Source organism: Ixodes scapularis, unplaced genomic scaffold, assembly GCF_016920785.2.
Source record: "Ixodes scapularis isolate PalLabHiFi unplaced genomic scaffold, ASM1692078v2 PGA_scaffold5__190_contigs__length_132052651, whole genome shotgun sequence".
In the NCBI taxonomy this organism is placed as follows: domain Eukaryota; kingdom Metazoa; phylum Arthropoda; class Arachnida; order Ixodida; family Ixodidae; genus Ixodes; species Ixodes scapularis.
Genome location: NW_024609880.1, coordinates 11,262,874 through 11,280,093, shown reverse-complemented (window position 1 = coordinate 11,280,093; position 17,220 = coordinate 11,262,874). Strand labels below are relative to the sequence as shown.

At 44.1% G+C, this 17,220-nt stretch overlaps 1 protein-coding gene across 1 annotated transcript in view; it reads left to right on the top strand.

Moving 5' to 3' along the window:
* Positions 1-12,862, top strand: part of LOC8026123 (clavesin-2) — a 108,763-nt gene extending 95,901 nt beyond the window's left edge. The window contains exon 8 of the mRNA XM_029980487.3: positions 11,777-12,862. Within this exon, the coding sequence (XP_029836347.3) occupies positions 11,777-11,931 (155 nt within the window). The 3' untranslated portion in view covers positions 11,932-12,862. The remainder of the gene's footprint in view (positions 1-11,776) is intronic.
* The last annotated feature ends 4,358 nt before the right edge of the window (positions 12,863-17,220 follow it).

Genomic DNA, 17,220 nt, shown 5'->3' with positions numbered 1-17,220 from the left:
AACGCAAGCGCTGTGCGTTTGTGTTAGAGTTGTGTGCCCTACGTTGTGCGTGCGCCTCATCGCCATGCGCCATCCAAGGCCGCAATTTTGGGCTCCGCGGACGCGCAGTGTGGAACACGCAAAGCTAACGCAAACACACAGCGCTTGCATTCGCTCGTATACACAATACTAAAACTCACTATTTTACACCGTCTTCCAACGCCAACGAAACGTGCTGCAGTGAGCTGACGTGCAAGCAGGTTGGCGTTCCTTCGAACTGGAAAGGCTGAGATTGGCAGAACGACGGAGCGTAAAAATGGAAGTAACTATATGTTATAAAAAATATTACGTAATAATAAAAAATATTATTCATTTTTTTTACTTTTGGGGATTTGGTCTGGTGAGAAGGATATATTGGCGGCGATTTCGGACGTTTTGCCGATTGTCAAAAATCGTGACTTTGATAGCAAATTATACTTTACCCACAATAAATGTAATTTTACATGGATTTCTCACATTAGCTATAATGTTCTCATTGATTTTAGACTATTTGTTTATATTTTATTATTTGGTAATTAAAAATGCTGCAATTGGCACCAGTGATGACAATTAGCACACTTTTGAATGTCATATTTGTTCGCGCGTTTAAAATTGGATCATAAGCAACGAAGTATATTAGAGCTTGAAAAATTACGTATTAAAATATCTTAATTTTAATATTATTATTACTAACACAAATCGCGGTAATGTATGCCCCCAATTTACGCCAAGATCACGAAAATATGCCATTTAACCATAACAGTCTTTCCAGAGAGGTTAATTTTGTTTCCTTTTAGGATATGGGGGAAAAACTCTGACATCGTTATCAAGATAGACAAACAGCCAAACACTGGATGCAGTATAAAGTCCTATGCGTCAAGCGTTGCGATAAAAAACGCGCACTCACTTCAGCTATGTGACTCGGATTCCGTCTTTGGATTGTTGCAGTGAGAACAGCGTTTATTAATTTATACGTTTTGTGAAAATATTGTAAAAATTTAAATTATTGTCTTATTCTTGTGCTGGGAATAATGTTAAACCAATTAAACATCTAAATACCCAAAAGCCCAATAAAAGACCGGCAGTTTATTATTTCCCATGACAATTGTCTGAGCACGAAAAGGCAGCGTGAACACACAAATATCAGCACTGATTTTTTCAGCAACTACAAATATCAGCCTAGATCGAATATGTATGTCACATATTAAAGTGTCCGCGAACAACTTCTCTAGCTAAATAATTAGGATGTGAGACATATCTTGAGTTATGAAAGAATCCGAAATTAAAACCTGTATCGAGAAATTGAATCCAAAATAGAGGTTTGTTTCGGTTTCACTCTATAATTAAAACGCGCATCCTTGCGCAAATATTACACTAAATACCGTTCTTGTTTTCAGGCTAAAAAGTTGACCGACGCTCATAACACCCTAGCTTCCTCGTATTACCAGAAAAAATGTGTGTCGCTCAGTGAAGCCAGCACACTAGACAGGCTCAACAGCGGCACGCATCTCCGACCCTCACTAAAACCGCCATTTTGAAAAATGAGTGGCGCCACCTATAGTTAAAAGTAAACATTTTCGACGGACATCCGTCTGGTTAGGAATGATTAATAAATCTTCAACTTTGAAACTCTAACCAAGCTTTATTAAAAAGCAAAAATCCCGACGTTTCGTAACCAACTCGGTCCCTTGATCACGGGTGACTGTTTTTGTCCCGCGGAACGGCCTGCCCGCGAACCCGAACACCCCCGGGTAGGGTGCCTACATGTTTCCGCAGCGGAGCGGCGAAACATGTAGGCACCCTACCCCCGGGTGTTTTCCGGATTATCCCTCTTAAGAGGGGGCGCACCTCAGAGCCCCATAGAGAATACATGAGGTTTTTCACCAAATTAAAAAAATTCTCAGATAATAACGGCTGCGCGGATCTTCTTGAAAATTTCGGCTTTAAAGACATTGAGTCATTATCGAGTCACTAAACGCAACAAATGTTTCATCATAAATTTAATTATATTCTTTAAAAAATCATGAAAATGGTCAAAATCGGCTAATTTGGCACTCTTGCGTTCGGAGCGAATTTACAAAATTATCTAAATTCAAACATAAGAAGTATTGCGTTTAATGTCTTCTAAATTTATTACGGAATCGAATAATATTCAAAATATTCATGTAAGTCGATTTGTTCCGTAACTACAGCAAATATAAAGAACTAAGGTGTCGGTGCTTGTTTTCGTCGTTTTTAAGGTACCTCTCTCTCCCGTGCGGTGGCGCTCGCTGTCCACGAAATGCGAAATCGTCCGTTCGGAGATCGGCCGGATCGGCACTGTGCGAGGTGTTCTTCCGCGGCCGTATTCCGCGCCCGTATCCTGTTTCATTCTGCACGCCGAGGCATCAGTGTGCGTGTCTTGCTTTCGTGGTTCTCGCTGGGTAGGTCTCCGTGTTTTCGCAAGTGGCAAATTCACCTTGGAGCTATGGGTCGAAGACAACCGTCCTGTGGCAAGCGGACCGCGAGGTGTTCCACAACCTCGCGGTCCGTCAACGCGTTGTGCTTGTTTCTACTTTTTTTTTTCTTTTAAAAACGGGCTCTTTTTTTTTTTTTTTTGACGCAAAGTTTTATTTTATCGTTATCCTTCACACAAACGTCCTTAGGACTTGGGGTCGTGGAAATCGGGGATGAAGCGTGCACAGAGTAGATCGTTGTTTGCGTCCTTTTTATTTTTCACGGACGTCCTGTGACCTCCGTACGATTCGTGGTCACCGCAATCTAACGCGTGGAAAAACGGGTCGCCTGCTCTGTAGTCAGGGTATTCCTAGGGGCTGTTCTTCTGGAAATTCACATATCACCCAAAAAGGTAACATGGGTAATGATTACGGTATGTTTTTTCCGGTGTTTATTTTTGAGCGAAAATCGGTGCATGTTTTTCGGTGCTTATTTTTTAATCACCAGTGTATTATGGGTTGAACGTCTTGTGATGACGCTAAAAAGCGTTGATAACCAAAGAAAAATGCGATTGGACAAGAACATTTCAAATTTCCAATTCTATTCACATATCCATTACGCTCTTCTCGTGGGAGCATCCATCCTGACGAAAAATGCCTAAGTCATTGAGCTGTGAACGCATACTCAGTGTACAATCTTTCGGCCTAGAGAGGTATTGCGCACGCTCGAACGCGCTTCACAGCCCAGTAGACGAAGTTGGTGTCACCCAGAAGGCGAGTTTTTGAATGGTCTGTAGTAGGCAAAAGAAACAAATAACAATCAACGCATATCAGCTCTTCAAGCGAAGAGGCGCGTTTCTAAGGTCAATGGTTCCGGACGGCACTAATGTAGTTGGCGTTGTCGTAAGATGACGTCAGTTCATACGAACTGACGTCATCTTGCGTGATCACGTGACACAAACACGTCATCTTACATGATCTCGTTACACGAAATGACGTCATCTTACGTGATCACGCTGCACGAAATGACGCCATCTTACGTGACCACGTATCACGTCATCTTGTAAGTCAACCTCTCCCCACAGCAGCGCTTTCCGGGCCCGTGCAGTGCTGTAGTCGAAATCAAGCTCCCTATGGCAAGCGAAAGCTTCTGAAGTCTCACATTGAGAATACTCGCAAGCGACCGTCTGTGGAAGCTTCGCACGTTGAGGTTTTTGGTGAGATCGAGCCATCGTGTTCCATTAACTATAGTTGAAGTTATCATTCAATAAAGCCCTAAAAATATGAATGTAGTTGGTGTAGACATCAAGATCTAATCAAAAATGCGGTTTGACGTCGTTTAATTAACGTGTATATACAAGTGTAGAAAAACATGAGTTATATGTGCATAGATGTTTAAAAAAGTGTTTATTATTCGACATAGCACTTTGGGAGAAGGATGTGTTCAGATTTTTCTTCATGAGCGCAAATATACCTGACGCAATAAATAGTGACGATTTCATCGTCCCAGTGATGAGCAGGTGATTTCTTGCTCGAAACAATGATGCCATTTCATAAACCAAGTTCTGTGACATATGCTTTTCCAATGTCTGGTCACTATTTTGTAAACCTTTCAGTCCAAACGAGTATACTTTTGTTTGTTTTTGTTAGCTTAGGAGGGGGTCACAGAGCCTATCTTTTTGTCTTCCTCTAGGACAGACGTACAGAGTTATACCGCAACACGCATCTGTGGAGCACACAGAGCTATCGCTCTCCTGTTGGCGGTACAGTAGCAGACGACACAACGCAGCTCCGTAGTCTATCGAGGGCACGGCTAGCCGCGGCCCGTAGCGCGACCGTTCAGACTAGGGAAATGGTTTTGAAGAACCGAGAAATGGTATCTTGTATACAATAATCACATGTCGTTAGTATATTCTACTTGCTAAGCCAAATAAATATTTGCAGCTTGTGAGAATATGTTTGCGTGACGATTTACCGTTCACACCCCTGACGGATGTTAGCGAATCCTTCATGTTCGTGGCTCGCAGTTATCAGTACCCCCTCGGAGTGACTTCACCATATATATTTTTTTCTTGCTTGCAGGACATCATAAAAATCACAAACACGCGAGAAAAAAAAATCTTATGAGTACGCGTGATTTTGAGCTTCGCAGCTCTAAAGATGCCCGGTAAATGTCGTCCAGCTTGGGAAGAAACTAATCCTTTTTGTTGGAGTTCGACTATCGTATGCTGGCAGCTCGTTTCCGGTCGGTTTTGTCTATACTCCGTTTCACCATAATTTGGCAACCCTCAGTCAGAGCTGCTGTGAGGGAATCACAGTCGCGGAGCAAAGCACGTGACAGCTACTTTTAGGGTTCCCGGACATTTCATCGAACGCCGTTTCGTCGAACGCCGTTTCATCGAAAAAATGAACGTTTCATCGAATGCCGTTTCATCGAACGCCGTTTCGTCGAATCGCTGACGGCCGTTTCATCGAATGTTTTTTTATATAAAAAGTGTGAAAGATACTCTTTTATGCACGGATCGAGTGCATTTTTTGTGCCATTCACCCATTTCATCGTCAGGTTTTTTTATTGTCCAAACTCGTAGCTGTTACAATTTATTTTCATGCAAGTAACCCATGGGGACATTTTTACCGATTTTTATGGTTGTTTCGCATATTGTGCTTATCTGTTCACCCCCTCTGTACTACCCGATGAGCCTTGAGGGTATTGTAACAAATAAATAAAAAGTCGCACTCTCGGTAAGAGCGCACTCCAACTCATGGAGGCCGGAAGCGACTTAGGTTTTGCGCAGGCGCAACAACTTTAGTTATGTGAGCCTCCTAGCCTCTCATGTCTTTATATTGATACTTTTTTACTGCCCGAAGCTTGCAGCAGCTAAAGCTGAGGTGCTATTTATGAAACTACAACGAAGCATTTTTTTTTTTTTTAGTTCTAAGACTCAATGAAGTCAAAAGTAAGTACGTCACTTCAAATGTTATTTGAAAACTTTCGGGGGCTCATATGTTCGTGTGACAGCCATTCACCGTTTCAAAATTGGTCTCAAAAAGTCCCCCACAGCCATGCTCCGTCGGTTCTTTTAAAAAAGGCGGACCTTCCCTTTTCTTGCCGCTATGACCTTCTGGCGAGGAGGCTCTTGGGAACTCAGCATCGCCTCCAGCTTGTCTTCCATCAGTTGATGTTCTGCGGCGATGCAAGTAAAAAACTTCCATAACCCGGGATGGGCACCTCCGACCAGCTTCAAGAAGCGGGAATGCCACCCTGGCGTTTGATAAGACGGCGTTCGATAAAACGGCTTCGATGAAGCGGTGTTCGATGAAACGGCGTTCGATGACACGGCATTCGATAAAACGGCTTCGATGAAACGGCGTTCGACAAAACGGCGTTCGATGAAATGTCCGGTCCCATACTTTTAGGACCAGTACTATGGCACCTGCAGCGCGTCTCCGACCGGTGTGTTTAGCGTCTTATGCTGGCCATACATCAAAAGTGGTCCCGAAGTGCAACAAATGACGTCACAGAAGACAGAGTGTCACGCTGTTGCATCTCGCGATCCTGTCAATTCATCGTAGAAATGCTGTCGAAAACCACGAGAGAACACGAGTGTCGCTGTCGTCATGGCGTCCCAACACGACGTTTTTGTAATTCGGTAATTTAAATTACTGTATACAATTTTTAAGAAAATAAAGACATCATAACCAAATAGGAACTTCCGTGCTAAAACATGCAGTGCGAAGTGAAGACAACTACTATCTTTTTTTTTTCTTGATGTCCACAAAAAAAAGGCTATGCAGCATCACCCTACCGAAAAATCCGGTATAACTTTTTGCTATCCGGATTATGGAACCGGAAATTTATCTGGATTTTATCTGGATTTTATCTGGAATTTAGGTTTTCAAAAATTATTCCTTTGTCTGCAATCTGGATTTCGGGTTTCCAGAAACAAATTTCCGGTTCCATAATCCGGATAGGAAAAAGTTAACCGGATTTTTCGGTAGGGCAATCCTACCGTTTTTTTTTTTTTTTTTGTTTTTTTTTTCGCACATTATGTGATGTCCTTTAACACGAAAGTACCGACGTAAAAGCGCTGTAGAGACGATATAAAAACAAAAATTTAAGTGAATCGAGCTTTGTAGTGGAACGGAAAAAAAAAAAATAATTAACCGCTTTTTACGGTAAACACTTCACCTCTAAGTAGAACTTTAAAAAAGTGACGGTTACGCGCTTTCATGCCCATTTCAACAAAGTTGGGAGAACAATGTATTGCATCTTGTGAATAGACATTTGGAGCAGCATGTTTATGTTAGAGGCATTGTGTGTAATCGCTGCGCAGTACCTGCCAAAAGATGATATTATTTGGGCACAGTCTCAACCGTTTCCGTCTGTGTGTGCTACGAATACAGCAACTCTTTTCGTAGAAGAAGTGATGAGGAAATGGCGTGCCCTTGATGATACGATTGTGATTATGAAATAAAATTTTTAATCAGCCAATACTTGCGACCTGTCCGGTCGCCTGGAACCCCGACAACAACTATCGTTCTCTGGAAAGTTCATTCTAATATTTACACGTTTTGTGGAGTTCATCGAGCGAATAAGAATGTTCCAACAATGAGCTAAACCTACACGAGTTCCCGAATCCAACACGGCGCTTTTGAATTTTAGCGCCGGAGATAGTTCTGCGAACAGTGTATACTTCTGTGCAAATATTCGTCTAACAGTTTTGCAACGTTGGAAAGCATCGGAATGATTCAGAATCACTGCGGAGTTGATACTCGGGAAGATAAGACGGGCACTTGGGAGAAACGGACCGTGGCATTTGAGACAGGGGCACAACCGGGGGACAAACGTGCTACAATCGCATACCCTTCCAAGGTCATCGCTTGGGCGACCGCGCGCGCGCCCAAGAAACCTTTTTTTTCTTCTCTTTAGGGGTGGTGGTGGGGGGGGGGGGGGGGGGGGGGGGGAGGGGAGGGGAGTGGTGTAGGCGCTGATTGTCTTCCTCCTTTGTGGCTTTTGACAGACGCACAACGAGACTGGCAGGACAAGCGCATGATTCATTTCTTTCGATGGAGGCGTTCTGTCTGTGTATGCGAACATGATTTTTTTCCCCTTGTAGTAGTTGGTCGTTCTTGCCTTGACTCGGGTCCCAGTTGGTGCGCTGTCGTTGTATGCCACTATTTTTTTTTTTTTTTTGGTTTATGGTAGTTTTTGCGCTGATGGGGTATCAAGGTAGACAAAAAGAAAAAAAAATAAAATAGCGCCTCGACAAAAAAAAAAAAAAAAAAAAAAAGTTGTTGCGAGCAGGAACGTTTTCAAGGCGATTTTAGGAGCCTGCAGTGTTACCACAGGTGCAGGATTCAGAGCGTAACCCACGCACTTGAAGAGAAGGGGAAGCTTTCGTCTTATTGGAACTCTCTTTTATGGGTTTCCACGTCGCGATTGTCCTTCAAAATCAACTGTCATTTATTTCTCGCTCGTGGCTTCCAAGTACTGGAAGCCAATACTCGAGCCACAATAGTTTTGCGAAATCAAGGTTTCGCTGAAATGGATAACTCTCACGTACAGTTCGACGCGCAATACTTTTGCCGTATTGACTCGCGAGAGATGCCCCCAACACGGCTGAGTACGGCGGTTCTCCAGGCCTAACATCTAAATTTTGTTGCCTTACCTGTTACTATTTCGCGCCCATTTTGAGCCATATCAAAATGAAAGCGCATGATGAAATAAAAATGACACTCGTTTTCCGCTCGATGGAAATTTCACGCCAGCTCGCTGTCTTTGCTGGTACCGTGAGCGTTTCCCAACGATGCGGAGAGTTAAAACAAAACAAAACAAAAAAACACGTACGATGGCATCCTTTGCACACTCATTACTTCTATAACACTGAGCCACTTCGTATCCTTTTGTTTTTCTTTCATGGTACTAATTTCTTTCTGCGCATTACGGCTGTTACGACGCTAAGTCTGTCTGCCCTTCGAATTTGAACTTAGGCTCAGATCAGGGACGAACCAGTTTAAATAAGGAAAATATAATTAACACTGTAGCAAAGTAAATCTATCATATCGATCGGAAACACGATTTGGCACATTCCATCTGAACACATATTGTGCACAGCGAATGCAATAGCGAGTCAGCGTGCAAAACGCCGCCACACTGAGCTACCATAACATTTCAGCGATTTTTGCGTAGCACCGAGCACGGAAAAGAGAAAACAGTTATTCATTCACATAAACGAAGCAAATTTATTCAAAGCCCGGACACTCCGTACGTCCAATCTAGCTAAGGTTATCAATAGACTCGACCATGTCATTTGTCGAAACAGATAAAAGACCTTGGCAAAAATGATTAGACTGAATAAGTGAATCTAACGCACGTATTTTACCAACCGACGGTCGCGCGCCTTCAATACCCTTTCCAATTGTCATTGCGCGCCTTGGACACACTTTGGGGAGCAATGCATATTTACATCGCCGCCCGAGGTCTCCATTGAACGTGTAGTGCTGACCCAAATAAAATGCTAACCTGACTCTCAATCGCTCACTGCAAAGGACGATTTCGAACAGGCGGTACTGTACGTCACTTGAGATAAAAAAGAAAAAAGAAAAACAAGCTATAGAAACGAGCGTCGTAAAAAAGGGGACCGGCATTTTTATTCCTACCTTCGAACAGAAACGAGCGCCACCCACTGCATCACACAGCGCAGAGGCCGGACTCGGCCACCGCGCGTACATACCAAGCGCGCGCGAGGGAGGGAGAAACTTCCTCCGCCGGGAGAACACGGCACATTTCGGGATCTATTTCACGCAGCGGATAACGCGGGCCTTTTCACACCTCGATACTGGCGCCATCTAGAAGTTGCGCGTTCAACCACGTTTCGAGCCGCGCGCCATCTGGTGGCTGAAACGGACGAATAAATAGAGGTACCGCGACCTCTTAACCCCGAAACGTAGCTGCTGGGAAGGGTCCCCGTCGACCGGTTTATGTTGCCACGTGTGCATTGAATATGCCACGACTCCAACAGAAGGCGCCTCCGCCAGTTTTTCTCCGTTCCGAGGATGGAGCTGTTGTCAAGGTCGATGGAGTGGTTCGTCTTCTCGACGTGTTCGGCCAGCGCGCTTCCCTCCACATTTTTCTTCGCGATGTCGTAGCGGTGGCGCCGCAGGCGCTCTGGATAGTTTTTCGTTTCCCCAACGTACAACGCGGGGCAGTCACCGCAGGGAATTTTATAAACCAGTCCTGCGCCCTCTCCCTCGGGGGGCGATCCTTTGGCAGGGGGAGAAGGCCGCCGATGGTCGAGACTGGCTTGTGTGATACCGCTATGCCGTACTTTCGCAGTACTCGGGCGAGAACCTCGCTTGTGCCCTTGATGTAGGGTACACACACGCGGGTGGAGGGAGGGGGGGGGGGGGGGGGGGGCGTCTTGGGTTGAGGGGGTGCGTCGAATTTTTTTGATCGTGCTTTTTACAAATCTAGCTGGGTAGCCATTCTTCCGCAGGTCTTGTTTGATCGTTTCGATCTCTTTTCGAAGGGTCTCCTCTGATGTGCAGACCGTGATCGCCCGTCTGACGAGTGCCGAAGCCACGGAAGACTTATGTGTCCTAGGGTGGCTTGAGGAAAAGTCCAGGTATCGGCCTGTGTGTGTCGGCTTCCTATACACACGGAAGTCCAGGAGGCCGGACTTTCTCACTGCACAGACGTCTAGGAAAGAAAGACAACCATCTGATTCGTGCTCAATCGTGAATTGAATCGCTGGCTCGATGGAGTTTAGATGTGTGTGGAGACGGTCGATCTCACTGGTCTTCACAACACAAAAGCAGTCATCGACATACCGCAGGAAACACACGGGTCCTGGGGAGAAAGTGTCCAGGGCTTTTCTCTCGATCGCCTCCATTACGAGGTTTGCCATAGTGACGGAGACCGCAGCACCCATAGCCGTACCACTGCATGGTTTGTCTGTATAAGCGGCCAGCAAACGAAAAATAAGTGCTGGATAGGCAGAATTCCAGTAGACGGCAAATCTCGTCCACCTCAAGGCACGTTCTTTCGGAGAGTCTCGTGTCAGACGAGAGGGCCTCCCGCGTCACAGACACTGCGAGAGGCACAGGCACACTTGTGAAAAGCGACACGACGTCGAAGGAGACAAGGCTCTCGTCGTCCCGCAGTTCGAGGCCCGATGTGAGCTCGATGAAGTGTCCAGAATTTTGGACGCACGTGTCGGTCTTCCCGGTTAAAGGCGACAGCAGTCGGTGGAGATGGTTGGACAATGCACGTAACGGAGACGTGGTGAAATCCACTATGGGTCGGAGGGGGACATCTGGCTTGTGCACCTTCGGCAGGCCATAAAAGGCCGGCGCTGAACCGTTCCGGCAAATGAGACCCAAGTAAAGGCCTCGGGACTCGGGATACCCATCAAAAATCGTAGAGAGCATTTTGTTTAGACTTGCCTGAATCTTGGCAGTCGGGTCCTTTGGCAGAATCATGTATGCGTCGGTGTTGAGAAGCTGAAGCGCCTTCTCATCGTAGTCCGCGCGGTCGAGTAGCACGGTTGCGTTCCCCTTGTCGGCAGGGAGGACGACGATGCTCTTGTCCTCTCTCAAGTTCTGAATGGCTGCTTTCTCTTCCGGCGTGTAATTTAACTGCTCCCGTCGGTGCGCCTTGGACAGCACGCCGATGGCCATGAGGCGAGCTTCTTTACGGATGCAGGGGTCTAACTCACGCAGGCCATATTCGACAGCAGCTGCCATCGAAGCAATAGGCGGCGTTGTTGTGGTTAGGTTGAACTTCTTTCCCTTTGCCAGAACACGCGTCTCGGTCTCAGAGAGCACTCTCGAAGACAGTGAAGTTCGTGAAGAATCTGCCTTCGAGAGTGCTCTCTCGAAGGCAGGCCGTTCCGCGGGACAAAAACAGTCACCCGTGATCAAGGGACCGAGTTGGTTCCGAAACGTCGGGATTTTTGCTTTTTAATAAAGCTTGGTTAGAGATTCAAAGTTGAAGATTTATCCACCTATAGTTAGTTGGAGTCGCGAATACCCTATCGGCTCTATCCAGTGTCGCGCGGGTTCAAGAGACATAATAATGTAAAACCCCGCGACTACTAAAGTAAACTAAAAGACAGGACAAACACGAAGTCTTGAGACTATGTATGTCCTGTCCCTTATTTACTTCAGTCTTAGCGCTTTTTCATAATTATTTTCCAATTAAAACAGCCCGTTTACGCACTTAATTTCTCTTCAGCGTATATCACTTCACACGCGGTCTGCCCTTGGAAATGGGGAGAGGAGTGTCGCGTTGTAAATGTTCTGACTGGCCGACTGGTTGACAGATGCCTGGATCAAGAAGCTGGAGGAGTTGCGGGACCTGCTGATGTCCCACGACCTCATGGGTGTCGACGAGAGCAAGCGGGTCAAGAAGGACAAGAAGCAAGGCTACGGACTCATGCGGCTATGGAACAGCATCACGCGGTTAGAAGTGTACTGAGCCCCCAAACTGGACGCTGAAGCTGCGCCACGCACTGTTCGGTTCCCCTTAAGCCCCCGAGGTGTTCGTCGAATGTGTACCGGCCGTTGCTTCTTCAAGAAATGTCTGTCAACTGCCGACAGCCGTCGAGAAAGTTGGGATGGAGAGTACATAAGGGACAATGAAGCAGGCTTTGAGGGTTGTGTCTGACTACCCAAACAAAAGATGAATAGGCGGACGGAAGTCCTACTAAGGTTCCTTCTTCTTATATACATATTATAATGTCACAAACCGATAATAGTCAAGGAGTAGCCATAGAAGTAAATGTGGTGCAAAATAGTGAAACCAGCGGCAAGTGGCGTCGGTTGCACGAGCACTCTCACAACACAACCACGGTTCTTCAAGGAACGTGCAGTCTGGAAAGAACAGTTGCAAGACAGAGCGCACAGTGTGCGAGGCATTCTGTATAGCAAAACCATTTCATCGCATGGCCGAAATGTAACGTTTTGGCAGCATCGCTTTGCAAGGGAACATACTGAGAAATTTACGAACATCGCCATTCTCTATTCAGCACATCTTGGCCAGAAAATCATCGAGCACTGTTTTATGTCCCTTCAATGTACTAAGATGCTCACTGATGTCTTTTTTATTAACTTTTTGAGTTCAATTTTTTCAGAGTACTCTTGCGTTTGTTTGTAATAAATTGTTGGTCTTGTGCAACACATTTGTACTTTTAAAGTGTTGTCCCCACTTCAAAAAAAAAAAAAAAAACTTAGAAAGAAGTTGAGGCCTGGAGGGCTGGCACCCTCAGAACGATTAGAGTCAGAACACGTACATCATGCCTCTCAGCATGTCATGGCTTTGAGTTATACCATTGCTCCATACTTGCTAGAATGGTAGAATATATTACAATATTGATCCCAGTGAGAATGTATCTTTATTAACATTAATATTTTCCTTCTCAACAACACTTAAATGTAAAAATTTCAGTGACAACAAAAATAACATAACTTTGCTGTCTCACTTATGCCCTACCCAAAATCTTTTAAGAGTAAAAAACAAGACTGTGTTTAAGAAAAAGCATTTTACCATGTTGAATTTTACTTCGTGACATGCCAGTCTGTGGTCGCTGTAGTATTCATAGACCAGAGTGGCATGCTTTACTTTTGGTTCCAGTGTTTTGTTTGCCCTCAGACTTTCAATCCCAGTGTACTCCATCATGCAACAAGCCCCTTTTAATAAATTTTTGTTAAACCACTTGTTTTCTTTGTAGTATATACTTGCAAAAAAAGAAATAACAGTATAGGCCAGAAGAATGAGCGCGCAGGTGAGCGGCTTTTACTTCTAAACCTGTGTGTCCATTTTACACGCCTTGTTTCTCCTTGTTTCTCAGGTTTACTTATGTTGAGTTCTTGGCACTCCATCGCCTTCATAGGTTAGTGCCATTAAAACCAATGCAATGAGTGAATAGCAAAAGCCAAGTGTTGCCCCTAAGATCATGAAGACTTCATAAGATAGACTAAGAGAAAGCTGTTTATGAGAAGAAAAAAAAAGATTTGCATCATGCAAAATTGGTCAAAAATATAAAAGGCCTATAGGACATAATTTTGACGAATATTTCACCGAATATTTCACCGAATATCAGCCGAAATATTAAGAGTAAAAGTTTGCATCCGATAGAAAGATTGGTAGCTTAATAATCACAGTCAAGTGATTACCTTACAAGGAGGACTACCTTAGAATAATTAAGCCTTTTAATTGGTTTTGAATAACTTTTTATTTGTAAGACAGAGATATAAGCCCCAATTGAAAAATTATTGGGGATGATGAAAAAGCAATTTTAGGAAAATTACAGAGTATGCTTTGATTTTCTGGTCTCTAAAAATGCACCGGAATTTAGCAGGCACTTACAGCCTTTGCTTGTTATCTACATTTTTGCTCCGCCAGCCGTATGCCTGTAAGGATAGAACAGCGCGGATATAGTCACACTCACAGGCACACAAGAAAGGAACAGAAAAGAGAACATTTTTGTATTTTTAAACACCAGAAACCAAATAGCCAATAAACATAAATAAATAAATAATAAATAAAAGATGACAACTAAAATATTTTTTTTTAATTTTTGAGAAAATAAATTAAAAAATAAACTAAAGAAAAATGAAATAAAAAATAAATATAAATAATAAAAATAAAATTTTTCCAGTGTTATCTCTAGGTAATCCAATTTTTTCTTTGATAAAGCTAAGGATGAAACACCGACGCATTGGTTGTCCAAGCTGGCTATTTTTTCAGCTTGGATAAGTTTTCGTGTCAGCTGATTACCACTTCTGGCAATAACAATGCAGTAACTCAAGTCCGCTTAGCACCCGCAGTCCCGGCAATGGTTGCCTAGGTTGTCTGAGATTTCTCTGTTTATGTTATAGTGATGTTCTCGTAACCGGTCATTCAGACACCCTTCCGGTTTGCCCGACATACTGCTTACCGCATGATAGGGGAATTGCATGAACCACCCCTTCAGAGCGCGGAACAAAACGGGTGTGATGCTTTTTTATAAAACCTTATAAGGCTCAATCGGAGGATGAATTGACTTTCTTACATAAGCTAGAGAGCTGGTATGCAACAGAGAATACTAGGTTGACATTTACGCGGTTGCCTATCTTTTTAAGACCACGAGAAATATGGTGAATATAAGGCACAACCGCTGGCCTTGGGTTTCGGTTCCTTTTCTTGCATTGGGTTAATTCGGGATTTTTAATTTTCTGAAGGAGTTTTTCTGCGAGATGATATACCCCCCTGATAGTAGCCTAGCTATCTCCGCGTCAAAGCTAGTTTTTACAGTATGCGGACATGACTTTTTCATGGAATTTGTTAGGCATAGGTTCACTACGCCACTCTTAAATGGGTACTGAAGTTATTTTTGAAAAAATATCATTTTTGATCTTATAATGTTTAAAATATGTGAGTTCCCACACATACCACGTCCTATATTACAAAATCGCATATTCATCTCAGGGCAATAGAAAGAAAACATGTGGACTCTTTCATCTCGCGGACTACATTGTGTGGGCCAATGAAAGCCCTGCAACACGCGCAGATTCCGAATGATTTTATTACAACTCGTTTCAAAGAGAGTCTGATATGTACACATTCGGATAAGGCTCCTGTTTTTCTCCGCGGGTGAAGCCATCTCTTGCAACTGGCCGACAAGCGCCCTTTGTCGACCACTTCACTCGGAAGAAAAATTTTCCCAAAAAGGGCGTGTTGCGATCTTTGAACACGCATTTAACAAGGAAATAAAAGCTACGCACGATTGTGATTTCGGGTTTGTTAGGATGCTTAGAGCGTCTAGATTGAGTTGTCACCACAAAAGAAGGATCTCAGAATCGACTTCAGTGCCCCTTGTTAATTTGTCAACTAATTTGGAATGGGCCGGTTAATAGTGGATGAGTGGCTTTTTCACCCTCGGAGCGTAGGACCAACAAGTTCGATGAGAAAGAAAAAACAGTCTTGAGTTCTAAAAACCTCAGAGACTCTTCAACCGGAAGTTCATGGGCTAAGTCCAAAGCATCCAAACAGTTCTTAAATATCGAGAGGATATTGGATACAGCGCCTGAAATGACGTTTCCATCAAGAGCAGAGAAAAAAAAAATCACTTACATAGCGGAACACTTTTACAACTTTTGAAGTGTCAAAACGTTTGTAGGATTTTATCTTGATGTGTTAAGTACAGGTCACTAAGACGAGGCGCAATACAGGATCCAATGCAAACACCTTTAGTTTGCCGGTAGATGTTTCCATCTCACGTGGTGAAAGTAGATTTTAGGTACACTGTAAGCAATTCAAGAAAACCACCCTGGGACATTCCTGAAGCATTTTGGAGAGCGATAATGCCGAAAGAGTTAATGCGGGTTTCAATGCACATTAAAAGTCGCTCTTGGGGTATAGCCTAATACAAGTACCTAATGTCAATGGAGAAGGTCTCAAAGTAATTGTTGTTGTGTTCATTTAAGAACCTTACGACTTCATGTGAGTTGTTTAACGAGAAAGGGTCGTCAACTGTTAACCAATTGAGCTTCTCTTGTAAAAATAAGGCGACAGACTTCAGCCAGGTCCCCATCTCCGACACTATTACTCTTAAGGGACAATTAATTTTATACGTTTTCGCACTAAACATAATTTGTAGACTTAAATTTTTGTTTCCGTCGATGGTTGAGATCGACCTCCTTTCATATTCTCTCGAGCTCCTTTCATATTTTCTTGGCCTCACTTTTTACTATAACTAACGAAACGTCAATGTGGCTTGTGAATAAAGAGTCAATCGCAGCTAAGGCTCTTTCTTCAAACGTAGCCTCATGCATATTCACGAAACCTCCTCCTTTGTCTGCCGGTAGGACGGTAGGACTCCTCCCTTTGGTAAGGCAGGTGTCAAGGCGTGCTCCAAAAGCAGAAAGTGAACGTTGTGTATCTGAAGGCAAAATTAAAAAGCCCGATTTTACCGAATGTAAAAAAAAGGAACCGAAACCAAAAGCCAGCGGTTGTGCCTTATATTCACCATATTTCTCATGGTCTTAAAAAGACAGGCGACCACGTCAATGTCAACGTAGCATTCCTTGCTCCATACAAGCTCTCTAGTTTATGTAAACAAGTCAATTCATCCTCCGACAGAGCCTTATAAGGTTGTATAAAAAACATCACACCCGTTTTGTTCCGTGCTCTGAAGGGGTGGTTTATGCAATTCCCCTTTCATGCGGTAAATATGTTGGGCAAACCGGGAGGTGTCTGAATGACCGGTTACATCACTATAACATAAACAGAGTAATCTCAGGGAATCTAGGCATCCATTGCCGGGACCGCGGGTGCTAAGCGGACTTGAGTAACTGCGCTATCATTGCCAGAAGTGGTAATCAGCTGACACAAGAACTTATCGAAGGTGAAGAAATAGCCAGGTTGGACAAGCAATGCGTCAGTGTCCGATCCTTAGCTTTATCAAAGAAAGAATTGGATTATCTCGAGATAACATCAAAGCACCAATAGCGATGGGGAATTTTTATTTTTATTATCAGTATTTATTTTTAGAGAGCAGCTCTTAGGCGCCCGTTTCCGGCTTGAGTGGCGTCGGTGTCGCCTTCGGCGTAACCGCGCGGTCCGTTATGGGAAACGTCCTAGAATGCAACGCGCAAGCCTCACTCGTGACCCGCGCGTTGCATTATGGGGCGTTTCCCATAGCGACGTCACGAGGGTCCCGCGCGTTGAATTATGGGAAACGTCCCTTGATGCAACGTGCGGCTCTCACTCGTGACCCGCGCGTTG